The 26,382-nt window shown below is 42.6% G+C and overlaps 1 protein-coding gene across 1 annotated transcript in view; it reads right to left on the bottom strand.

Annotated features, from left to right (window-relative positions):
- Positions 1-637: 637 nt before the first annotated feature.
- The window catches only part of DOCK1 (dedicator of cytokinesis 1), a 236,396-nt gene continuing 210,651 nt past the window's right edge, over positions 638-26,382 (bottom strand). The window contains exons 48-53 of the mRNA XM_062496598.1: positions 24,270-24,407; positions 21,954-22,099; positions 18,428-18,626; positions 13,891-14,044; positions 9,869-10,014; positions 638-733 (exon numbers count right to left, since the gene is read on the bottom strand). Coding sequence (XP_062352582.1) covers positions 638-733; positions 9,869-10,014; positions 13,891-14,044; positions 18,428-18,626; positions 21,954-22,099; positions 24,270-24,407 — 879 coding nt within the window. The remainder of the gene's footprint in view (positions 734-9,868; positions 10,015-13,890; positions 14,045-18,427; positions 18,627-21,953; positions 22,100-24,269; positions 24,408-26,382) is intronic.

The following is a 26,382-nucleotide window of genomic DNA, read 5'->3' on the forward strand; positions in this document are numbered from 1 at the left end:
GTTTTAAACTCGATGGCATCGTGGTCACTGTGGCCAAGACAGCCCCAAGTCTCCACTTTGCTCGCTGCAATCAGGTTATCTGTAACACAGACTGATTTCACAAATCAGTGGTGTCTGGTTTTTGACCCTGGGCTAAAATCCCTGTTATCCAGGGAAATTCTACAGCAGCTTCCCCTCACTGGGAAACCTCCTGAATTCCATGTGAATATTGTCATTGATTCCTATATACACTGAGATTAGGTACAAAAACTCTGCTCATTTGAAACTCCAGAGGTACCCAAAATCTTTAGGTACAAAATTCCCAGCTCTCATTTTGATCTCCTTGTTTAGCTCTGTGCCTGGCGTTATCCAGAAGCAGGGAGAAGGTTTAGGAAGAAGGTTCTGTCAGTTGATGGAGTTCCCAGCCTCAAGTAGAAATCCAGATTTCTTTCAAGTTGTGGGAGGGAACAACCCCAAAACCAGGGGCATGTAGTGTTGGGTCCGACACACGGCGAGAATTGGATTTCTTACAGAGTTATCATTGCACTAAATGTTAGATACTGCACACCTGAATGAGGTAAACATTATAGACCATAAAATACTTCGGGAAATGAATCGTTACAACTTTATCTTTGGAAAAAAAACCCCTCTTCCTTCTTCACTGAACAATCCCAGAGTCAACAGACGTTTGCTTGCGCGTCGTCTTGGGAGGCGGCGGCGGCGGAGTCTTGCTGGGGAGTGGAGGAGGCAGGTGCTGGAAGAAACCAATTTGGGCAGATCATGTTAGGAATGAATGGAATTCTGGAACGTTTTTTGTGTCACCTCTCAGTGCAAGAGGCATTAAAGCAAGTGTGGAGCCCTCTGCCTTACAAAAACCTCTCCCTGCAGGATTTGCTGTGAGCACGCAATGCTCTCAGCCATTACTTTTAAATACAACTTTTACTTTTGACAGTGAAAAAAACTCTCTCAGGAGTTCAGGATTAATTAGCTCAATATTTAAGGAAAAAAATCTTTTGAAAGCACTGGAGAAGTTTATAATTCCCCACTTTATATCATGATAGGATATTGATTTCTTGGTCTGTATCGACTGCCCTCAAGCCTCTAGGCACTCAGAGCTTAAAAACCAAGCTGAAGCAATGGCTTCATTGCTTTTCCATTATGTTTCTGATTTTGCACAGTTAGAACAGAAATATTTAAACAAAAAAACAAAAAAAGAAACAATTTAAAATCATTTAGAGAGATAAGCAACTTGCAATTTACTATTACACACACAGTTATAATTAAAATACTCTGAACATAAATGCAGAACGTTCAAATTTACGTATTTTAAATCGCTTTACACATCTCACGACACAAGAGCATCCCCAGTTTAGAATCACCAGCTAATTAGACAAATTTAAAAAGCCATTATGGAAATTAAGACTTTTTTTTCCTTCATGTTGAAACACACAAATGATAAAATCTGTTGAAGAAAGAGCTGGAGCCCACTGCAGTTTTCAGGCAGGTTTTCCCAGCATTTGGGCTGTGCAGGCAGCACAGGTTTCCCAGAGGCTGTGCTGCAGTGTCACAGCTCATCAATGCTGCTCTGGCTTTGTATTTCCCTAAGATTCTCTCTCCCCCACTCCCCAGTCTGGCCTTTTGTTTCCCTCCAAGGCCAATGATGTTGTTCCAGTTGTTTTTCCTGTCCTGCCTCACCCAGCCCAGCAGCAGCAGCTTGCTCCACACAGGCACAGCTTTGCCCAAATTCCTTGGTCACCTCTGCAAGAACAGACCAAGCACCTGCAGTGCTTCAGTGCTGGGCAAAATTTCTGATGGTTTGTCAGGATCAGGAAGATCCTGATATTTAAACAACTGAGAAACCCCAGAGAAGTGCATAAAACCAAAATTGGTCCTTTTCAAAGCTATCCAAGGATGCTGTCCCAAAAAGAAGAGAGGTTCAGGACATCCCAGTCCCTCCTCTGCTCAGAGCAGCTCCTGGTGCTCCTGCAATCTCATGACTGGGACTTTTCAGAGATGAGTAAGAGCAGAAGAAAAACAACCTTTAAAGTAACTAAATACACTCTCCCAAGCAGGTTTGAAGTTACACGGAGTTAGAAATCTGAGATTTCAGCAGACAGGTTTTACTGATCCCAGACTAAGGAGAAGGCTAGGAATGCAAACTGGCTGAGCCAGGCAGGCTGGATTTTTGCTGGAATTTCTTTCTTGTATCCTACCTGGCCAGCACCACTTTCCAATCCATTTTACACCTTTCCTCATTCCTCCCAACTCCTTCCCCAGGCAAAGGAAGAGGAATCCCAAAACCAGCACCAGGTGAGCCATGCCCTGAGCTTGTCTCTCCATTCTGCTCCATCCACTCTCCATTTCCCACCCTCTCTTTCTGCCTGCTCCCAGCTACCTCCTTGGCTTCAAAATATTCTCTGGCACTTTGCAAATCCATTGGGTTTGATCAGCTGAGGAGTGAGAATCTCTGAACCTAAAGTGAGGCACTGGAGCCAGGTGCCAGGCCTGGAAAAGCTGCATTTTCCTGCCTGGAAAAGAGGCACCCACACCTGGCACTGGGCACAGGGTTACTGGTGGCCTTGGCAGTGCTGGAGGAACACTGGACTGGATGATTTTAGTGGCCTTTCCCACCCTAAATGATTTCCAAGAATCCCCAAGATTTTCCCAGCAGGCTCCAAATGGGCACTACTTGTTCCTGACTCCCAGCGGGACATGATGATCTCTGAGTGAGAAAAGTCAACAGATTATTATGAAAGGCAGATAAAATAAGAGTTGCATTTTTTTTTACTACATGCAAAACAGAAGATTTTGTTTGTTTTTAAATTAAAATGCCGCTGCTGATCTGCCTCTGAAGTGTTACAGACAGAGCCATTAAATATTTCCTCTACCTGAGCAAATTCCCTTCTTGGCATGTTAACTCCTGAATTCCTGTTAGAGTGTCAATTGTGATCTGAAGATTCCACAACCTTTGCAAACTTGCTCAATTACAGCCCTGTACCCAGGCAAGGGGCCTGGGAGAGCTCTGAGAAATGCTGGTGGTCTGCTGAATATCCAACATCTCATGGAGCTGACATTCCCTTCAAACTCCATAAACCACGTGCCCCTCAAAAACACAGCACATAATACAAAACTTTCCTCTCTGCTTTGCTCTCTTTAACTTCATATTCATCACCAGAAAAAAAAAAAAAAGAAATCCAACTCTGCTGATAGCATCATTTGTGCAAATCCATTTTGAATTTAAATAACACTCTATTGGCAATAATTCTCAATTCAATTAGATCAAAGGCATTTCTCAACCAAATGAGCCCCTTCATATTGATCAGAGAACAATCAAATCAGCCCTGAAAACCTGGTTCTGAAAAGCAGGGACAATGCAAATACAATGAGAAGAAGCTAAATATATATGCTATAAATAACAAGCTCAAAACCTACCCGAGCTCAGATTCTGCAAGCAAATTAGGCAGAAAGAAATAGCAGAGATAGGTAGATAATTATTATAATTGAATTTACAATTTCCATTAGAAAGTCGGATAAATTTAGCACATGTTCATTTATATAATAAGCTCCCAATGAATATATTAAGTAGGATGTGTAATGCTGGTCGGGGCAGCATTGTTGGGAATTTTGCAAGACAAAACATTCCATTATGGAGCTGGGGCAACTCCAAACCATCACTCCCTGGGCTGATCCATCCTTCCTTTTACCCCAGGACAGAAGAAATTCAACCACATTTCCTCCCTCCCTTTAACACCACACGCACAAAAATCATGATCAGGTTTATAAAGTTCATTTTTGCTGTGCTCCCCCTTGGAAACTTGGCAATAAAAATAGAGTTTGCCTTGATTTTGTATTTAATTAAGACTCTTTGCCGAGTTCGTGTTTAGATCTTGGTGGGTAATTGTGAACCTGACTCTTCCCTTTCCTTCCTGACAAACTGACAGAGGCTGCTGCTTCACATCCCAACCTATTTTGGGCAGAATCCTTGACTCAGGGGTACCTCAGGGGAAGCAGAAACCTTATGTAAAAGGCACATCTGCAACACAGAAACAATCTGTTCCTTCTGCTTCAGACATGAAATTGCTCCCATTTGTTTGCTGTTTCTTTTTTTCTTTCCCTGATACAAAAAAGAATCAAGTTTAAAAACATTTGTCTGCATTCTCTTACACAGAGATAGAAACTGCACTACACCAGGCGTGCTTGGGATGTAGTAAAAATCAATTACAGAAGATGAGAAAATGAATTTTTTTTTTCTTGCTACTCTGAAGCAGCAAAATGAGAGACGAGTTGTTTTTTGTTCAGAGAATACTGTTAAAAGAAATTTGTTAAAACTACAAAAGATCAAACAGAATTTGATTCTCCAGAACAGTCCTTGTGGCACTGCATGAGATTTCTTCCTGTGCAAGGAACTCCTTTTCTTTGAAATTCAATGGTCATTGACAGGACACGATCTGGAGATGCAGTGAGAAGCACTTGGGTTGGAAGGATTCATTAGGTCAGAAGCAGCAGAAATGGGATGCAAACAGACCATCAGCAACCCAGGACTGTGAAAATGCTTTCGCTGAGTTGTTCCTTCAGCAAGGAGCTGAGATGCCTGAAAACAACGTGGTTATTTCATGTCTGCAATGAAAAATAACATTTGAGTGTGAGGTTCTGGCAGAATAACTCAGCCATTCTAAAGAGCCAGCAGGGAACAGCCCAGCTCCACTAATGGCAGCCAAATTACAGACAGTTTGAGCTAATTGGCTGTTTGACCCAGGGAGCAAAGTTCTGTGGAAAATTCAGCAGGTAGCTGATGTGAAATGACTGTTTAGCCCCTGCTTCATCCATCATCTATTAGAGTCTCATCTGGCTGTGTGGCACAGCCATCACCTGCCCTTGCTGCAGTGCCCTGGGTCAGGGAGGGGGATCTGAAGGGATCTTTGCAGAGATGCTCTGGGGGTGTTGCCACCCCTGAGCCCCTCACAGGGCAAAGGGAGAAATGCCTCAAAAGGGGGAACTGGCATTGCTCCAGGTCACTATTCCAGATCAGATCTGCTCTGGGATGGGATGGGATGGGATGGGCTGGGAGAGCTGGGGGTGCACAGCTGGAGAGGAGAAGGATCCAGGGAGAGCTCAGAGCTCCCTCCAGAGCCTAGAGGGGCTCCAGGAGAGCTGGGGAGGGACTGGGGACAAGGGATGGAGGGACAGGACCCAGGGAATGGCTTTAAGCTGACAATGGGTAGATTTTGATGGGATATTGGGAAGGAATTGTTCCCTCTGAGGTAGGGCAGGAGCTGGGATGGAATTCCCAGATTTGCTGTGGCTGCCCCTGGACCCCTGGCAGTGCCCAAGGCCAGGTTGGACATTGGGGTTGGAGCAGCTGGGACAGTGGGAGGTGTCCCTGCCATGGCAGGGGTGGGAATGGATGGTTCCAACCCAAACTGTTAGATGGTTCTGTGACTTCCCCCATCATTTCTGGCAGGATGCTCCTGCAGGGGACAATGGCAGTGGATGAGGGCAGAGCTGGACCTGACAGGGTCTGCACCCCTCATGCAGGGAGGACCTGGCTCCTGCAGTGTGCCAGCTCTGCTGGAGCACAGCTAAGGCCACTTTCCCCCTGTGGAAGCACATCTCTCCATGTGGACACCATCAGTATTTCTGCCCACACTGGATGATCACTCCGTTTCCTCATTGCTGCTTCCCTGCTCCAGTCCGTGCACGAACAGACCTGAGAGTGATGAGCAGAACACTCAGAATTATCTTTAGACTCCAGACTGAGCCCGTGTTCCTCACTGAAGGCCCAGGTCCTGCAAGAGAGCTAAACCAGCACATCAGCATGGCCCAAAGCATGGCCTGGTCCCGTGCGGACAACGGGACATTGCCACTCCCTAAACTGAACCAAGGGACATATCCCATGTCTGGGCAGACAGCAGGACTCCAAATCCTGTAAGAAGCAGTGGCAGTCCATTGACTTGGAGACTTATTAAAAAGTAAATGAATTCTCCAGAAACTCTTTGCTCAGCAGCATCTTAACTCACCAAAGAGTGAGGGACTGGCACAGCAGGAAGGGCTTGCAAGGTTTCCCATCCCCAGCGGGCAAAAATAATGATCAGATGGCAAATAAACCCTGTATTTTTATTTTTTTTTTCCTTCTGGGCACATTGTCCAAATGCTCCCGGAGCTCTGGCAGCCTCGGGGCTGTGCCCATTCCCTGGGGAGCCTGGGCAGTACCAGCCCCTCTGGGGATGAACCTTTCCCTGATACCCAACCTAAACCTGCCCTGGCACAGCTCCGGCCATTCCCTGGGTGCTGTCTCTGGCCACAGACAGCAGAGATCAGAGAGGAGCTGGAGGCTGCTGCTGCAACCCCTCAAGTTGTGCCCCCTAATTCCCTGCTCCCCAAAGCTCCTGCTGCATTTCCAGCCTCTATGTCCCCCTCCACATGAGGACAACACATTTGCTGAAGCCTTTAAGGTCAGCTTTTGCTCACTGCAGCTGATGAAAGAGAGAATTTCCAGTACTGCAGCACCTGCATTGCAACACATGAAAAATCCCCCTGGGTTGTGCCTTTTGTGTGTTTTATCTGAATATATTATCCTGCTATATCCCAATAAACAACCAGAATAATCCCCATAGAGCAGAGAGTCGACCCAAGACTGTTCTGCTCCTCCAGGCTTCAGCCATCCCCACATCCCACCTGTGCTGTACTGATGGAGATGTTCCCATCCCAACCATTATCCCATGCTTAGGAAGTGTTATAGCCAATATTAGCAACCCAAATGCTCCTTTGTCTATTTTCTTTGAGCTCCATCTCTGCTCTGAATACTAAGCAGGAGCTTGATTTGCATGCAAGGGTGAGGATGAACCCATAAAGAATGATAACTGCCTAAAGGAATCCCTTGATGTAATAATAATCCTTCCAGGAGTCGTAGATTTATTTTTTTTTTAATGTTCCCATATATTATTAAGGACATTTTTAGCAGAACAAATCACAGGGAGCAAGAAAATATCTACAAGGGTCTCCGAGTTAACAAGGATTAAGGGACAATCAGGAAATGATAATGAGGTGATCACCTGGATTAAAGACTTCAGGTAGACCAAGGTAACACTGGACTGTGAGTATCTGAGATTGCTGTCTCACAAATGACATTACTGCCTGCAGTTTGACTCGGAGCATCTGATCCCTTTCTGGCTGCCTGCTTTTGAGTTCACTACAGAACTTTTCCTGCCTTTCATAAGCCACTGCAAGACAACCAGAGTGAAAAACACAATCATTCCTCACACAAGGAGATATTTCCAGTTTAAAAGCTACTGAGATAATCTTATCTCTAATAGGTTTTACTGATTTTTCTTCACTGATACAACGGCAGTGTAATTTAAAAGATGATCAGTTTACCAGGCAGAGAATTATCCAGTTATGAATGATGGAGCTATTTGACCCATGAAACATAAGTCATTAAAACTGTGGAGTGGGATTTAATCACGGCAGCAATGAGAATTTACCCATCTGATCTTTCATGTCCAGCACTACTCATTTTCTTGATGTTCTTTAAAAGCTTCCTTCCTACCAGCCTGATGAAATAAAGGCACAGAGTGACTTTTGCAAGATTAGAAACTCTCTCCAAAATCAATTCTAAACCTAATATAGAATCACAGAATCTGCTGAGGTGGAGGGGAGCTGCAAGGATCAGCGAGTCCCACTCCTGGCCCTGCACAGGGCAGGTGGCCCTGGGACAGATCTGCTTTGGATCCTTCTGCCAGGCTTTGAAACCACATTCCCTGGTCTTGAAAAGCTTATAAAAATATAGATGCTCAAGAAAATTTTGGGTATTTAGATAAGAAGGTGTAGCCTGTATCTGATTGCATTTCTTAGCTATTAAATCCTGATGCCCTTCAACACCAGATGTTAAAAAATGGAGTCTGTTCCTACAGAGACAAAACGTAGTGAAAAAAAAAAATACATGAGAGGAGCTTGAGCAATCAAGACTGGAAAGAGCAAAAATATTAAGAGCTGAATAAAACTTTGCAAAAAAGCACGGGAGCATATTGGTAGTATATTTATGAACTCCCATTTAATGATGTGGAAACTCTGCTTGTGGCTGCACAAGGAGCTGCACAAGGTCACAGAGCAAATCAGGCTGAGTTATCTCCAGCTCTGGGCTCCCAAAACCACACCCCATGGCATCTGGGGGCTGTACAGTAAATAAAAACATCTATCCCCAGAGTGGAAACCCCTTCCAAAATCCTCATCAGTCGGGTAAAAAAAAACCACAAAAAACCCTCTGGCTGCCAGGATTTTATTTCTTATTATTGTTCAATACTTTTTAGCTAAAACTTGAAACAATTTTAGCAGTCCTGAGCTACTACCACAGCCCAAACCTTATAGTAGATCACACAAAACGAATTTACTACTGTGGAGTTTATGCAGAAAGGAGTTGAAGAAATGTGAATCCTAATGTGAATTTCTCAGCTTCTTCCTGAAGGTGAATTCCTTAGACAAACCTCTGGGCAGCCCTGCTGTACATTCTGTAATTTTCCACTTAGAGGTCTGTATTCAGGACAAATGAGAGCTGGCCCCTGAGACAGAAGCTGGGGATATGGGTTATAAGGTTAGAAGTGCAGTAAAGTTTGATGGAAATGAGAAGAAAAGTGAAAATATTGACTAAAATGATCCAGCCACGGGGAACAACTATGGAAGAGAGGATGGGAATAGAGAATTTTTCAGTATATTCAAATAACGAGTAAAACGTGGTGTTTTGAATATCTCTATTCACACTCCTGAAGTTGCTTCTATACCTGGTTTTTTATTTTATTATTACTGTTCAGCTTGAAATGGTAGAACAATTAAAAAAAAGACAATTCCTGTAACAACAAAGGCACAATTTCAACCATGGAAAAGCTGGACTCGTGCACTGGGACGAGCCGTGTAAAACACAACTATTCCCAGAGTCAAACCAAACTCTTCCTCTGTTGAGATTAGAAATGCTTTCTGCTGCCATGAAATTTGCTGGAAAGCCAATTCCCCAACAGAATTTCACTGGAATGGTGAACTTCAGAGGAATCCTGGATGACACCTCTGAGAACAAAGAGGGATCAGTTCCACTGGGAAGCTTTCCACAGAACAGCTCGGTCAAAATTCGACATTTCAAAGTCAAAGAAAACTTGTGACCACGTGGGGTGTCACTGCCCTACTCTGATTTGGTTGGTAAAAAATTCAATTAATTTCCCAAAGCCAAGCCTGCTTTGAAGGCAAGGGGTGAATGATCTCTCCCATGAGACTTTCATTTTATTTTCTCTCCCTGCCCAGCTGAGGAAAGGAGTGATGGAGCATCTTCAGTGGGCACCAGCCAGGATCAACCCTCCACACCCCTTTAAATGGATTTTTTTGCCCATAAAGAAAATAGAAGGCATTTCTCCAAAGTGCTGCTTTAAAGAACAGGACCATATTCTTTTTTAAAAGCTTCCAGCTACAGGAAACAAAGCTGAAAAAGCAGATGTTTGCTCAGAAAGCTGCAAACCCTGTTGGTGATGAAGTTTCTGAGTTCCTCGCCTCAAAGGGGACACGAGTTTGCCTCAAGGAAATAAATGAGAGGTGACTGAGCACTGGCAGAGCAGAGCTGCAGGAAGGGAAGGTGGCAAGTTCATATTTTATTTCCTTTCCTGACACAGCACTGAAAGGCTTTAAATCCAACTCGCTGCTCCCGCTGATTAAAGCTCCCTGCCCAACAAACCTGACAACATCAGGTCTGGAATTGCCCAGAAGGAATCCAACTTTCCTGCAGGTGGATCCCAACAGTGCTGGCCCCGCAGAGCCCTGGGGGTCAGCTGGGGGATGCAGGAGCAGGATTGCATCCCCTGGGATGGCTCGGGGAGCACAGAGCTGTAGCAGGGATCAGCCCCTGGGCACTCACCCGCTGGTGGGCAGGGGGGGACGTGGTGGGGCTGCTCAAGTCCTGGATCTCCAGGAGGTTCCCATAGTCTGCTGTGCTTCCTTTGAGGGGCAGAGGAGGGGGAACGTCGGGGATGTCGGAGCTGGACATCCCATTGAGCTCCAGATCTGCAAAAAAAAACCAACAAAAAACCAGCTCTGGGTTAACTCTGCCAGCACTGAATCCTGCAATTCCACAATAATTTGGTTGGAAGGGGCCTCATAGATCATCCAGTCCATGGGCACCTTCCACTATCCCGCGTTGCTCCAAGCCCCAGTGTCCAACCTGGCCTTGGACTCACTTTAAAATGCCCTCAAAATACTTGAACAATCCCCTGTTTTTAATAAAACACCATTTTTGTTTCATATTTCCCAGCAAAATATTCAGAGCTTACAAAATATTTTCCCACCTTCCAGCTCGCCTTGTACATTAAAACACAATAAAAGTTCTGCAAAGTGCACGAAGAAAATATAATCTGGCTAAGTTTTATTGACTTTCTCCCAGTAAAATAAAAGCTCCCTGTTAATAAAATGCACAAATGAAAGCCTGGAATTAAGTACATCTCTCTCCAAAACTTTCAGGCTCCAGGTAACTATAACAAATGAGCAGCCATTAGTTGTTGAGTAAATAAAATCATGCACGAGAAAGTACCAAACATTTATTATTCCTGTTTGCTGGGGAGAAAATTCCCTTTTCTTAGCAGATAAATCCTCCCAGGTATGTGCTGGAGAGGCAAATAGCCTGAGGGACAATAAAGTTTATTGAGGCCTGAGTGATACATAGGTTTTTGGAGAGAAATCCCCCCACGGTGTATTTCAGAGTAATTCAGTCATTTTAATGCACTCATTTCAATTCAGCCATTTTAATAAAATCCACTGCAATCTCTACCAGATAAGAAACTGAAGTGACTCTTTTATAAATGAGGGAATTTTATTTAGGAAAAAAAAAAAAAAGGTGACGTCTATTTTATTTTACTGGGGTGATTTGTGAAACAAGACAGGACTTGTTTATGCAGATGTTTTTATTGCAAAGCTCGTATCAATATTTTATTAAAAGTGTGATTTTATGGCTCTCTAAAATGGCCTCTCACAACACAATTTAACTCTAAGGTGGTTCTATTGATTTGTCATTGAAAACTGCAATTTTACTCCTCATCCTTCCACCTGAACTCTTAACTACACTGAAAAAAGGTTATTTTCCATCCTGGGACTCCACATTTTCAGTGGCTTCCTCTCCATTAGGCTGAAAAATGTTGTTTTTCCACCAGGACCTAAATTTCTCATTGCTTTTTTTCCACTGCTCCTGTTTTTTATCCTTCCCCTTCTACAGAGAGGATTTCTCCTTTGCCCAGACATTCCTGAGAGTTTCCTTCCTGGATCTCCATGAGAATCTCCCTCTGCTCAGCTCATGGAATTAAACTGCAGCTGCAAAACCACGCTGGGCATTTGTAACTGAAGACTGATGCTGGGAATGAACTTCCCTGTCCATTCTGGATGAATTTCTAAAGAACTCAGGAATCTGAGATCTTTGATGCCACAAAACAACTCCTTGGCACAGGTGCTGCACATCTCCCCCACTACTAAACATCTATATCTTAGCTAAATATATTTACAGCTGGATTTTTTTAGCTGTTTTTGGTTTTTCCATGCAGTTTAGGATAAAACAAGGAAATGTTTGGGAAGTGGCATTTTCTTTTGTTAGAGCTTTAGCAAAACCTTGAATCCTGCTTTGGAAAGAGAAACTTTTCCATATTCACCAGAGACAGCCCACGTTTTTAAGCCTCTTTGTAGACCTTGGGAAACTGAGTGGAATAGAAGACAATTTCCCAAAAATAAAGTAAATTGAACTCCCCTGAACACTTCAGCTTTGCATTCTATGTGATATTTTTTTCAATTAACAAGATTTAACTTCTTCCATGATAAAACTTCTGACTTCACCAAGGTGCTCCCAAGACGATGGTGAGACCCATTTTTTTAGGAAAAACCTGAATCCTTTGTTTCTTTTAACAAATCCTTGAAGATCCATAGAAAGGCAGGTTTCCAGGAAACATCTGAGGAATTGTTTCCAGCAGAGCTGGAGAGGAAACGAGGTGTGGAGGCAACTCTGCTTGAAGAACCTGGGTGGAACCCAAGTGTCCATGCAGTCGTGTCCTGCTCTGCTACTCCCCCTTTCCCTGCACTCCCCAGCTCCTGCTGGAATTTCCTGCATTTCCTGTCCCAGGCACCTTCCCAACCTCATCCTGATGAAGGCAGCAAATTAAAATTCCTGCAAATGTGGGCAGAGCATTTCCACCCACGGCAAAAGCTCGTAAAATACACGAGCAATTTGCATTTATCTGGATTTACCTAATTTATCTGTTGGTAATATTAATTATATGAATATATTAATAATTGATCTATTAATTAGCAGTTAATTTGTCGCTAACTGTTTCGTGAACAACAAGATTCTATCCTGAAAAACATTGATTTTCCCAAATCTCTGATCTTTCCCAGAGTTCAGTGAAATCCAGGGAAATCCTACTCTGAACAAAAGTTTCAGGAATTCTCAGGGTTGTCCCAAAATCTATTTGCTGCAGATCTGTTCATTTCCTCAGCTGAACTAAACCCCCCTAAGATGGTCACTATACAAATAATCCCCCCAAATTTCTGGTGTGCTCCCACTATTCAGTGAAATTCATTATTCAAGGTGGTTCATCTGAATATTTATTCCTTGCTGGACATGTGCCACTGGGAAGATCTCTGGAGCTGGCAAAGGATCAGTTTAGGGACCCTTTTTCCATCTTACCCTAATGATCACAGTTTCCACTCCCTTCCCCTAAATTTCCAGCTAACAGGCAGCCAGGATTGCTTAGCAACCCATTAACTTGTTTTAATCAATTCTGGGCTCTGAAAGAACTTCTTTATCCGTGGAATTCCTAAAAAATTTTATCAGTGTAATTCCTGAAATTATTCTGGACAGGTGAAATAAGCTGATCCTATTTTATGTAACACCCACCATTTCTCTAGCACAGAAATATTCTCAGAAATGCCTGGTAACTTCAGGTATTTTTTAAAAAGAGAAATCAAATTAAGTGTTCATAAAATGTACATATGAACAAAAAAACTAATTTAAATATCTTTTGCAAGAGTATGTATCCTCTAGTTCTCTGCATTCCCAGTTTTTAGCATTCTGGTGGTTTTTGGCTATGAAATTGTGAAGAAAGGTGAGAGTTACAAGTTCATTGTGATCAAAATATTTGCTTTGTGTGTCTGACTATTTAAGATAAAAAGTTTTAGAGTATGAAAACCAGTAAACAAAGTGGTGGAACAAGATATTTTTTCTGAAGACTGATCATCTCTTCTCCTTACTAACACTGAACTCTTGGCCACTGGAGTAGGATTTGGGTACATTCATCAAAATGATCTTTTTTTTTTTTTTTTTTCCTTTGGCTTTTTTGTGACACGCTGGCAGCTGCAAACTCTGAATAACAGGTTTTGGGAAAGAGCACTGGGAAAGAAATAGGTGTTGGATTCCACCCAGTTCTGCAGTAGGGTTTGCTGCAGACTGAAGCAAACAGATGAGATTTTACAGAAAAGCTGACTGATAGATGGCAATGTCAAACAAAAACTGCTTCAAATAGCCTGACCTTTATTTTCCCTTCTGGCTTGTACTTACAACAGATCAAAGAAAAGTTTTTTTAATGTACAATTACAAAAAATATTGCTGTTTCAGCCTTTATGCTGCAAAACACTCAATACGGGATCAAGTACAACATGAATTTTTGACTGATACTCTACACCTAATTAATTGTCAATGATTACTTGAAAAGAAACTGTTTCAGTGAAATGATTTTGCTTGCTTTTGTAAAACACTGATCTATTTTTTGCTGGCAAAGGTGAGAGGTTAAGCAATACCTGGTACAAGGAGAACCCCGGTGACGGCGAAACTCAACCCGGGGTGTGAAGAAACTCTCAGGAAATCCATTTCCAGCCTGAAAAGGAACTGGTTTCACAGGGAAGACTTACTGGGCTGGATGCTGAAGGCGAGTTTGGTCCGAGGGGTGATGGGGGGCGGGCTGAGCTGGGAGCTGGGCGGCGCTGGGGACACGGAGAATCGCCGCTCGCTGGACATCGCGTTCAGCACCTGGCTCTTGGGTCTCTGCGGCCTCAGGGGGCTGATCTGGGGCACAAAACCAGGGAATGGGAGAGGAATGCAGAGAAATGAGTGTCAGGGCTGGCACTGCCGTGGTTTGATGCTCAACGGGACGAGGGCAGTGCTGGTGAAACCCAGCTCCAGGTTCTTCCCTTCTGCCAAACAGTGACAGCTCCTCGCAGCCTGCTCTGGTGTGCTGAGCTCATTCCCCAGACACTGCTTTAGTAACACCTGAGGAACTTTAGTGTCTCACACAGCACTCAAAATATGCATTGTTTTTTTTCTCACACAGATCTACTTTCCTGCTAAAATTTATCTCTTTAACCACTTGCAGGTTCAGCTGTTCTGATGAAGACATCATCTGTCCAGAAACACTTTCTTGGTGGCTCGTGACAGTGCTTATATTTAATTCCTTGAAATATCTCTCTTTTTGTGTTTTTTTTTTGTTTTTTTTTTTTTTTCTGTCTGCTTCATAATCCATTCAATTTTTCCATCAGGAACCCTCAAAAGATATTTGTAATCTGATGGGCAACTTGTGCTTTAGTTAAGGCAATTCTTTTTAGTTTAAATCTGAGCTCTACTGATTTCCCCATTCACCACCCCCATAGTAACAGGAATCACAGTGAAAAAAATGAAGCTTTTATTTCAAACAGATCCCAGAAAATGGAGCAGCAGCTGAAGTTAAAAGAGGAATTACTCCAAGGTGCTGCACTGGGACAAAATCGAAAGTGCCAGCAGCAATCCAGGCCTTTTCAAAGGATTTTGTCATTTTCCAACGTTTGGGTTTCTATGAAGTATGTTGGGAAGGAGAAATCTGAAATTTTCATTTCAGAAAACAAACCCTAAAAGCTTTGCATCAAAGGTTATGCCTGTGAGACCTTTCTACAACAAATGAATGACCAAAAAGTACGGATCTTGTTCTTTTGGAAAGTTCATCAAGACCTCAAGGTGACCTATAAGAAATTTTTTTGATACTAAGAATCAAATCCTAGAGGCTCCAAAGGTTTCCGCTTTCCACATCTTTTAAAGCATATTTTTAGCAGAATGGATAAACAAACCAATCACTTTTTCAGGGGCAGATAATTATAAAAAAGCAACTGAGAAGAACATGTTATTTGGTGAGAGAAACATGCCAGAAACGAGAGAAAAACCAAGTGGGGCAGGTCCCTAAAACCAAGTGGAGGCAGGTACCCAAAACCAAGTGGGGCAGGTCCCCAAAACCAAGTGAGGCAGGTCCCCAAAACCAAGTGGGGCAGGTCCCCAGGTTCATCCCCTCTGTAATTACAGAAATAAATGTGACCTTCTCCTGTGACTGACAATCTTGGGCTTCCTCTGAAAGCTCCACATAAATCACAGATCTGTTGAGGAATATGAGCTCTTGGGAGGCCACCAATCCATAATGAAGCCATTTCTAATTTTTCCTGGTCTAACGAAGGGCAGATCAATGGGGAGTGATGTTAGACAGCAGCAGATCAATAACACACAGCCTGTTCTGATTTCCAGCAGCAGCCTTCGAGTGCTCTGTTAAATACCTGGCCTCAGAGCTGGGTTTGCTCCCAGCTCCTGGGATCAAAGCACTAACAAGGACAATTTATGTTGGAGAAGTTGATGTGATACTTCAAAGAAGATAATAAATCTCTAGGAAACAATGAAGATATTCCTGATCATCTTCACATACTCAAGTGCTTAATTTATCTTTGTTGTTTTATGTAATTAAAGCCTGAGGTTTGATCAGTCGATAAATTCATGGTGAGTGCAATGAAATTTAAGGAAGAGTATTTCAACAGAGAAATTAAACAGCCCCTGAATGCTCCTTTTCCATGCAAATCTGAAAGCTCCATGAAATAATTCTGCAATTTTAGAATTTCCCCATGTTCTTCTTTCTTAACTGGAAAAAAGAAGATCCCATGAAAGACTGGAAACACTCATTTCTTCAGGCAACATCATTGTTGGGAAGAGCAGCAGGAGCTCTGCAGAGATGGGGATGGCCACTGGCATTCCTCTCACTTGATATTCTCAGGAAATTTGTCTTCTGCTGTAAAATCTCCAAATATTTCAGAAGCCAGAACCAAGAATCTGTTAAAAACTTCACCAAATAACTGAGATGTTTTAATTGAGTGACAGCACAACGAGCTGTAAAATTCTCAGCAGAATGAATCCATAATCTGTAATAAGAAATTTAGGTAACTAGAAGTATTAATTACTAAAATGTCACCTTAGAAACTTTTTGAAGTTTAATTTCTATTTCTAGTCAAATCTGTACTCCCAATTTAAAAAACAAAATCCTTATTTTCTTTTCTCTCTCCATATTTAATCCAACAAATTTCTTTCTTCTTCCAAGCTCTTAATGCAGGTAAAAGCAAAATGTCTTTTTCTTCATAGAGCACAGTGGTAAAAGTGCTTTGGGAGTAATTTCAGCTTAAAAAGGGAACTTGCACACGAATGTTCAACACTGGAAAAGCTGAATTCCTACCAAATTTCCCTTCGTATCATTAACAGGAGATGCCTCCAGCACACAAAAATTTTAAGACAAATTTTATCTTTAAACTCATCCTTGATATTATCTCTTCAAAATTCCAGAAGACAGCAGTGGGAATTGGGCAAGCACTCGTGTAAACTGATCTCAGAAGAGTTTCTTCAGCTTCACCCAGAAATGAACCCCACTCACACCAAACGTTCCAAATTGATTCAGTTGTCTTGGAGCTCATCAAGGCTTCTGCACAGGCTGAAAAGGGAGAGTTTTTCTCTCAACAGCAAACTCCTTTTCATATTATTGATCTGTGGACTTGAAGAAGCTCAAAGTAACTGTAAGTAACCAGTTCTGACATTTAATTTCCTTCCCTGTCCATGACCAGGGGAATATTGCTCACACCAGTCAGCCACTGAAAGCTCCTTACTGGGAAGATTGGAAAAACTTGAGTCAAGCCATGTTGGGCTTTACTGATTTTTTGCTCCTCAGAGGTTATGTCGCCCTCCTTTCCAGCTAGAATTTACATTTTTTCCAGTTATAAACAAGCTTTTCCAATGTCCAAGACCTCTGAGAGCTGACAGTGACCTCGCAGTGACATCAGCCATCCTCGGATGCCCTCAACTGCTCCAACTGACTCAGCTGCCCTGAAATACATTTTGCTTCTTCTGTGACATCCCATGAGCTCTGCTGGTCCATTTGGGAACTGGGAGATGCCAGTGGAAGTCCTGCCATGGTGATCCCAGTTCTCAATCAGTCACAACACAACTGCTGCAAGGTGCAAAGTGAAATGCATGGCAGCAAAACCAGGAGATGTGGAAATCTGTGCAGTGATGCTCACCTGGCTGGCTCTGGCAGGAGGAATTGCCATTTAATCCCAGCACGCAAAATTTACTGAAGTCAATAAAAAAAATCCCTAGTTTCAAAGGTGAAAAGCCTGAGCCCTCCAGGTGGGATTTTATTCAAGTTTCTGACTGGGCACATCAAACACAAGAACTCTGATTTTTCAGGACGCTCCAAGACACGTGTGAGAGATTAACTCATCTCTGGGTGGAAAAGGAGGGCAAAATCCAGAAAACAAAGGAAGTGGCTGAATCGATATTTAAATAATACCTTCCTATAAAAGCCAAACAGAAAGGATTAAAGGATCCAGTTATCACAGGTGAGAGAGAAATTGTTTCAAAATCCAATGTCAATGACACAGCACCAACAAGACTCTGCTGAGTGCAAAGCTCTACAAGTACTTGTGCAGATCTTGAAAAGAATATTGCATTTATTTCTGAGAGACAATTTTGAACTCTTGGCCTCCAAACAGGTGTCCGGGCAGATATTTGGAGGTCACAGTCAGTTCATGCTCTCCCTGCTCCAGATTTAGACATCTCTCCTCTCAATTTTCCAGCTCCAACTTCTTGGGTTACCTAAGCCTTGAGGACAGTTCCAGTGAATTAAATCTAAGCCAAGAAGAGAGGGTTTAAGGGAGATATGTCCTGGTTTTAATATCCTTACACACAGGAACCGCTCAGGATTTTCTGCTCCAAACAGCCCTTCAAGGACACGCTAGCGCCGAAGGAATGACCTTGGAATATCCCACCAAACACTGTCCTGCAGCTGAAATATGGACAAATCCATCCCAAACTGCTGGGAACCAGCAATTCCAAAGGCTGCTGGGATGGCAGCATTTATTTCAGCTATGCTGTGCCATCTGCTCCTTTATCAAATAGTCACCCAGAGCCTTGGGTGAAGATGTTCAGAGGATCCTAACCCCACTGAAAATCAAATCTGTATTCTGGATTCATTAGCATGGATATTAACACTGTGGTATATCCCTTCAGAGTAATTTCTGGTCTATAAAGGAACTAAACTGTAAAAATCAACATTTGGATATCAAAAGAGAGAGAACACGGCTCAGAATTAGATAAAGCTTTCCTTGCTAATAAAGTTACCGTTTCTGAGAGGATCACTGCTTCAGCCTGCTGCAGAGAAATATCAGTAGATTTAAATTCTTTATCAAATATCTCTTGATGCTTGCTGTTCCTCTTCTCCTTCTTCTTTTCTTTTTTATCTTTATCTAGGTCATCCTTGTCCAGTTTATCTTGCGACCTAGAATGCATCTTTTTTGGCAGGAGGGGCTCCAGCACGAACCTAAAGAAAAACATTGTTTCTCAGATCAATAAAATGCTGTTTTCAAAACAACTAATTTTTATTTACATATTTCCCAAAGTCTCGCTTGAGTTAATGAGGCTTTGCTAATCCAGGAGAACTCATTAGAGGGAGAAGGAGGGGGCAGAAGGTCACAACAATCATAATTGTCTTCTAATAAAAATTACTGCAGAACTGCTGGAGAAGCGTTTCCCTTCTCTGCAATAAATTTGTTGGTTTCTGGCTGCACAAACTCCTGAATTTCACATAATAAAAGGGTTTCTCATTCAGCACTGCCACTCTCCATGCTGTGGCACCTGGAAACTCCCTGCCATGGGCAGGGACACCTTCCACTATCTCAGAGTGCTCCAAGCTGGCCTTGGACAGTCCAGGGATGAGGCATCACTTCCAGGGATGGAGGACTCTTAGCTAGACAAAGTATTTTATGATTTATTTTATACTATAAATGAAAAAAAACCAAAAAAACACTAAGTTCACACCTAGACAAAATCACACTGGCACATTTTAAGACTGTCTTAAATTACCATATTAAAAAAACCAACCCGAAAAATTCCCAGAGAAGGAGACACCTTTTAGCCTTGGAAAAGCATTTCCCATGCCATGGGGTGCATGCAGGTACAGGCCACAATCTTTGCTGTGAAATTCCAGAGTATTCATATTTCAGACAATTTGCAATGACATTATCCTAATGCCCACCATTAGCAGCAATATCCAGCAGAATATCCCAAATTATTGTTATTTTTTATTGTTGTTTCTACTCTACATCAGCTCATTTGGTGGGAAGATGCTCAAAGCAGCCCCTGAGCCATCTCCCAAAGCCTGAATCCCATGAATCCCTAAATCCCACAAATTTATTCATCCCATTTTACACACAGGGAAAAGGGAAGGCAACAGTTTACCCAGGGCCACAAAGAACTTCAGTGACAGAGCCCAGGGCAGAGCCCAGCTCTCCCAACACCAGGATTTTCAGGTACCTGAGTTGTGTATTTTGGGCTGGATGGTGCCAGCAGCTTCGAGGCTGACTGCAAATTTACAAGAGGAATTTCCATCCTTCAGACAATGATTAATTGCTTCCCTTCCAAGCACTATATTCACTATTAATTATTTGGATTATTAATGGATCTGTCCTAAAATGGGTCAGCACACTGTACTCCAACTGGAAGCATTTTGGGACTTCCAAGAGCTGATAAATCCCACTGGACCCCGGGATTCTCCTGTTTCCAACCACTGAGTGCACGTGATCACATTTGTATTTCTAAGCCTCATTTTAAACAGGGAATAAACCCAAGGCCCTCTTTTAAAGTCAGATTTATTTGTACACAGAGTTGGGACTGTAGAACACATCCTGTGTCCAAGTCTGCTTTGAGTCCTTGATGTTTAAAAGCTCCAGAGTGGGAGCTGGAAATGGCATTGAATAGAAACAGGGTAATTTGGAAAATGCAATCCTTTAACTTCATGCTTAGTTGTTTTTGAGATTCATCTACATTCTCAAATTTAATTCATGAAGAGACATGGAAAGACAAGAGGAGAACTGACCATAAGCCACACCAACCACATCAGGAACAGGAGGGAAATTCTGCCAGGTGAGCAGTGCCAAACCACCCACATCATTTTACAGACACTTGAATTTTTAAGGTCTTTCATGGTATTATTTACATCTGATGATTTTTCTTCTCCTCCTCCACTGATCAAACAAATGAGGGGTATTATCAAGTCTTCTCAGTGACGAGAGTTGTTCATTCTATTTTCCTGTATTGCCCTGGACTCAGAGCAGGAGCTGAGCTGCACCGTGATCTTTGTAGGATCTTTATAAAAATACACTCTGAGGAGACCCAGATCCTCAAAAACTGCTATGTGACACCTACCACAAGACAGCTGAGAGGTGAACCTGAAGGAAATCACACCCAGTGATAAAGTAAAATACATTTAAAGATTTTGAAGGGAAAACTTGAAAGAGGCAGGGAAAGAATTGATGTTTACCTTCTGAGACAAAACAAAGTTGCTCACTTACTTGGGATGGTTGCTCTGCCCAAGTTCCAGCAATACAACTTTGTTCAGAATTAGTCAAAACTCAGGATCTCTGCTGTCCCACATTTACACCAATGTGTGAGAACATTCATGAGAGCTGAGCTGTGCTCTGTTCACAGCTCCTCCCACTGACCAAATAAACCCTTTGTAATCAAGGCAAGCATCCTGTTGGGTCCTTAGGTGCTGGATTTAATTTTACTTCATGCCCTTAGTCTCTAGCCAGTTAACAACTCCCCTTTGAAGGTGCACAGGAGTTTCCAGCACATCCCTGTACATCAGCAGCCCTCTAGAAGGCTTTAAAAAAACTGCTGCTTTGGTCAAATATTGCATTTCTGGATTACAGGGGTGCCTGAGGGGAGGAAGAGAGAGAAGGGACTTCTGAGGCTGCATGGAAAGCTCAGACAGCAAACAGATTATTTTGTTCTTTGAGGGATGTGACTGTGAGACAGGGCTTATCAACAGAATTCCCAGTTCTCATGTGAAATATCTTGATAAGTCTTGAAGTACAATCTTGCCATAAGCAGCTTTTCCTCTGGCAGCCGAAGTGAGCAGCAGTGATTGAGCAGTCAGGTAATCCTGCCCTGAGCTCCTGGGACAGGGCTGGCTGCACAGCCAGCCTGCAGAGCATCCTGCTGCACTCACACACCTGGGACAACTCTAAAAAGGGGGAACTGATCTCCTCTTTAGGGATTTTGGTGCTGTCTGAATGCTTAGAGGGCAAAAAAAAAAGAGCAAAATTGTATTTATCTAGGTTACAGAACAAGAGACCTTGAGAGAAATGTCTCTGTAGGTTGGGGTGTTTTAGCCAATATTAGGCTGTCAATAAAAAAAAACAAAAAAAAAAAACAAGGAATGGTTTGGGATGGAAGGGACCTTAAAATTCATCCAGAACCAGGGTCAGGGACACCTCCCACTGTCCCAGGGTGCTCCAACCCCAATGTCCAACCTGGCCTTGGGCACTGCCAGGGATCCAGGGGCAGCCACAGCAAATCTGGGAATTCCATCCCAGCCCCTCTCCACCCTCCCAGGGAACAATTCCTGCCCAAAATCCCATCCATCCCTGCCCTCTGGCAGTGGGAAGCCATTCCCTGTGTCCTGTTCCTCCCCTGGAGCTCCTTTAGACCCTTCAAGGTGCTCTGAGCTCTCCTTGGATCTTCCTTTCTCCAACTGAACGCCGCCAGCTTTCCCAGCAGCTCCCAGCTCTGAGATCTGGGAATGCTGAGCACCCTCAACGCCCAGGGTGCTAGAGGGACAATGGCTGGGGGAGGATTGCTCACTCACCCATCGGATCCAGGCCGGGAGGGTGTGCTGTCCGAGGAGAGGGAGGACACAGAGGCCACGGAGAGGGGTCGGGATGACGAGGGCATGGTGAAGGAGCGGACCATGGAGCGGGGCCGGCCGCCCCGGCGCTCATCCAGGCTGGACAGCTACAGCCAAGAAATGTCACGTCTTAATGCTTCAATCCCAAAAACCAACAACAAAACAACCAAACCAAAACAACAAAGCAAAACCAAAAAAAAAAAACAAAAAAAAAAACAACTCCACAGCCGCGTGTCGAAGGGAACGTGGGAAGGTTCCGCGGATTCTCTTCCGGGTACAGCTCGGTATCGTTGATAAATTAATAATAACTCATACATCATGTTATCTTCAATAAATTAATAACAGCCAGTATCTCATGTTACCATGAGAAACAGCTTCTGAAGGAAATCCACCTCAAGGACTAGAAAGAAATATTTCGGTCCTCACAGGCAGATGTATAATTTTAAGCATATTCCAAGAATTCTTTTGTTCCAATGGTATTTCCATGCTTTTTTGCATCCTTACATCTTTTTAATTTTTGTTAAGAAAACCAATCTTTTTACATATAAAACCCCCAATCTTTTTCCATATAATTTTTAATCCATCTCTGCTATCGTTGTGACGGCCCTGTCAATATATTTCAATGAAATGGACTACATAAAAACCCCAAAAAATCCAAAGTAAAAATCCACGAAGAGAAACTTTATGTTGGAAATATCAGGAGAGCCAATTTGCAGAGTGACACCAGGTTAAGAAGAAAATATATGAAAGTTTTGGTTTTGTTTCAGGCAATTTCAGAGTTCTGAATATTCCTCCAAGCTTTGTTAGTCATTAATAACTGATATATGCATAAAATAATTGAACTCTTGCAGTCAACAAATAAGAATCTCATGCTGTTTAATTACAGGTATATTTTCCACCCTGTCAACTACTGGTAAATTGGCCTTGTACAAGGAAGACAGAAGTGATAAAACTCCATCAATCCTGAAAATTCTTACTGGTGGGTAGAATGAAATTAGAGAGATAACACCACTTTCCAGTCATCTCCTTGATGATGTAAATGGATATTACTGAAGTGACTGACATGCAGGTATCATTAATGTTAATTACTTCTGTTCTCCCTGGGAATAAATTACTGTTTGAACTTTTTCTTGAATATATAAATTCCCAAGATGGGATTTGAAGGACCACAAACAGAACATCTGTTGAAGGATACTATAAAGACTGGAATGTTTCCTGTAAGATCTCAAGTGTCCACATTAAATAAAAAGATGTCATTGTTATAGACAGAATCCCAGAATTATTTAGGGTGGAAAAAACTTCTGAGATTGAGTCCCAGCTGTGCCCAGTCCTCACTTTGTCCCCAGCCCAGAGCACAAGGGCCACATCCACTCATTCCTTGGACACTCAGAGGGATGGGCACTCCAAACCTCCCTGGGCAGCCCTTTCCAATCCTTGACAACCCTTCCCATGGGGAAATTCCTACTGATGTCCAACCTAACCCCTCTGAGGCCGCTCCCTCTGCTCCTGTCCCTGTTCCCTGGAGCAGATCCCAAATCCCCCTGGCTGTCCCCTCCTGTCAGGGACTTGTGCAGAGCCACAAGGTCCCCCCGAGCCTCCTTTTCTCCAGGCAAAATAAGATGTCATAACAGCACCCAATCCATGTATTTTTGACTGAATTATCAGTTCTACCCTGTTTGCTTTGTTTGTTCTGACCTTCACACTCAACACTCAAAAGCAGAACAAACCTCCACTGGAAACACCATGAAATTCTTGGCTTTCCCTTAAGGATGAAGCAGCAACTGGAAATAAGTTGCTGGAATGAGAAAAGCACGAATTTCAGTCCTTCCAACTCATGAAGTAGGAGCCATGGTTTTCTTGTCTACATTCAGTGCAGGTACAGCCACACACTGCCACAGAGCAGCACAGCCCCCCTTCCCTAAAGGAATTCCACCTAGGCAAAGGTGACATTCAGCTCAGGAAGAATCCTGCTAAGTGCCCATTGTTAAAATTCATTTTTTTAACCCAAATCCTTCCGAACTGAAGGATTATCTTGACTTTCAAGGAGCAAAGACTCAGGGAGTTTAGAAATTGCTCCTGTGCTTGGAACACAGAGGCTTCCTCAACATCCCTCATCTGCTCAGTTTTCCATAATTTGATGATTACTGGGAACAACCAGGAATGCTGTATCTACACTGCTTTTTTTCATCCAAGGAAATCATCACAGGGGAATAGAGAATTGCTGGAATTTAAGGGAATTCCAGATATTGTGCAAAGGAGAAACTAGGAGGAACTTACGATGGCGCGGACCCCGTACTGCTTTTCCACCTTGTCCTTCAGCTGCCTGAAGCACGCCTCCATCCTCTCATGGAATGGCCTCAGGGCCTCTGTCACCTTCTCCCCATGGATCCGGATGCCTTCAGCCAGGAATGGGATCTGGAAAACAGAATTTGGCTGCTGCACCCTGCCCAGCCCTTCCCGAGCCAAGGGACGGCGCAACGCTCCCACAGCAGGGAAAGAGCTCGTGCAGTAATGAGTAATTAGTAACAAGAGCAGTGGTAATAGTAATTATAACACTAATAATAGTAGTAATTATAACACTAATAATAATTATAACAACAACAACTATAATAAATAGTAACAATAATATTAAAACTGACAAGATTTACTATTCTGATCACAGTGACCACCACCATTTCTTGCATATGATGCACGACAGGATCTGAACTCCTGCTCTCCAGGATTTCCCTTTTTGTCTGTCAAGCAGGGTCCTTTAAATTTAATTCAGCCCTAATTCTGCCCAGAAATCCCATACTGGATTTATCCCACGGCACGAACCCTCCTGTGATATTCCATTCTCAAGCTCCCACAGATTTTGTACTTTATAACACCAAACTGATGAATGATGAGCCTCACACATTATTAGTATCAAATCCTTTCCCACTTCCATGAGGATAAAACCCTGGAGAAGAAAACAGTTTATGTTTTCTTTAATAAATGCTCTTTCTAAAGCTGCAAATGAGCTCCGTCCTTGGACAGATATATATTGCAGAGCAATATTTATTAATAAAACATACAGTTCTAGATGCTATATAGTTCTCCTTAGAAAAATTATTTTATTTTCTCTGGGAAGAAAACAGAAGAGGGAAAAAAATTAAATTAATTCTCTTTTGTAACTGAAAATAATCATTTATCTTCCAGGCTTCTGTCACAAAATATCCATGCCAGCACAGGATTATATAATTAGTTCCTAGTGTGGAGGTGTAGCTGACCTTTGGAAATGTTTTAAGAGAGACATTTTCATTCCCACAGCTATCCAGACACCCCATTAGAGTTTTCTACCTCTAGCTCAGGAAAAATATTTCTTCTTCCAGGTCCGTTTCAGCCCACACAGTGCTCTGATTCTAACTCAGATATTCTCTGCAGCAATCAAGCTAAGAGGCTTCTTCTTAATAATTCATAATTAAATCATAATACTGATTAAAAACAGATTTTTCTAATAAGACTGAGAAGCAATCAGAAGGAGCAGCTTTATTAGTAAGGAGAATAATAAATACACAGATGAATTACAGATGAACAAACTCGAGAAACCTTATCAAGATGATTCCCTGAGATTTGGCACTATTTAAATGGACACAGCTGCTTCTCCAAAGAGACTACAAAGAGAAGAAAAATGACTTTTTTTAATGTAGTGGTTTTTATTTATAACCATATGGATTTGCACTTGACAAAAATTAAACATGAAACCATAAAGATTCCCCGCTCTCAGTAAGTAAATTAATTTCTGAATTTTCATAATTAGCAGGCCACAGTGACCCTCCTGTGGTCACTTGGCTCATTTATTTTTTAAGAACTGTTGACATTGGAAATGGATTCTTTTTTAAAAAACTGGAATTACCATGAAGCACATGGTGAAGCACATGAGGCTATCATCTCAGACCCCTCTGAAACCATTTTATGGGCAGAAAATGCACTGAGGAACTTGTCCTAGGGATCAGCCACCTCCAGGTTGGAAAATCAGGAACAGAAAGTAAATTATTTGTATGAAAAAAACAAATATGGGGGAAAGGAGAGGGAGAAGGGGGAGAGGAAAGATGGAGATGGAGGAGGAGAAGGAGGAGGAGGAGGAGAAGAAGAGGAAGAGGAAGAGGAAGAAGAAGGAGAAGGAGAAGGAGAAGGAGAAGGAGAAGGAGAAGGAGAAGAAAGAAGAGAAGAAAGAGGAGGAGGAGAAGAAGAAAGAGGAGAAGAATAAAAAGAAGGAGAAGAAGGAGGAGAAGGAGGATAAGAAGAAGGAGAAGAAGAAAGAGGAGAAGAAGGTGAACAGGTTTTTTAATCTTTTACAGAAGCTGAAATTCATGAATGTCCCACAGCTTTGCCACAGAACAACATGAGGCTGCTGAGTCAGGATATT

Source organism: Cinclus cinclus, chromosome 7, assembly GCF_963662255.1.
Source record: "Cinclus cinclus chromosome 7, bCinCin1.1, whole genome shotgun sequence".
NCBI lineage: Eukaryota > Metazoa > Chordata > Aves > Passeriformes > Cinclidae > Cinclus > Cinclus cinclus.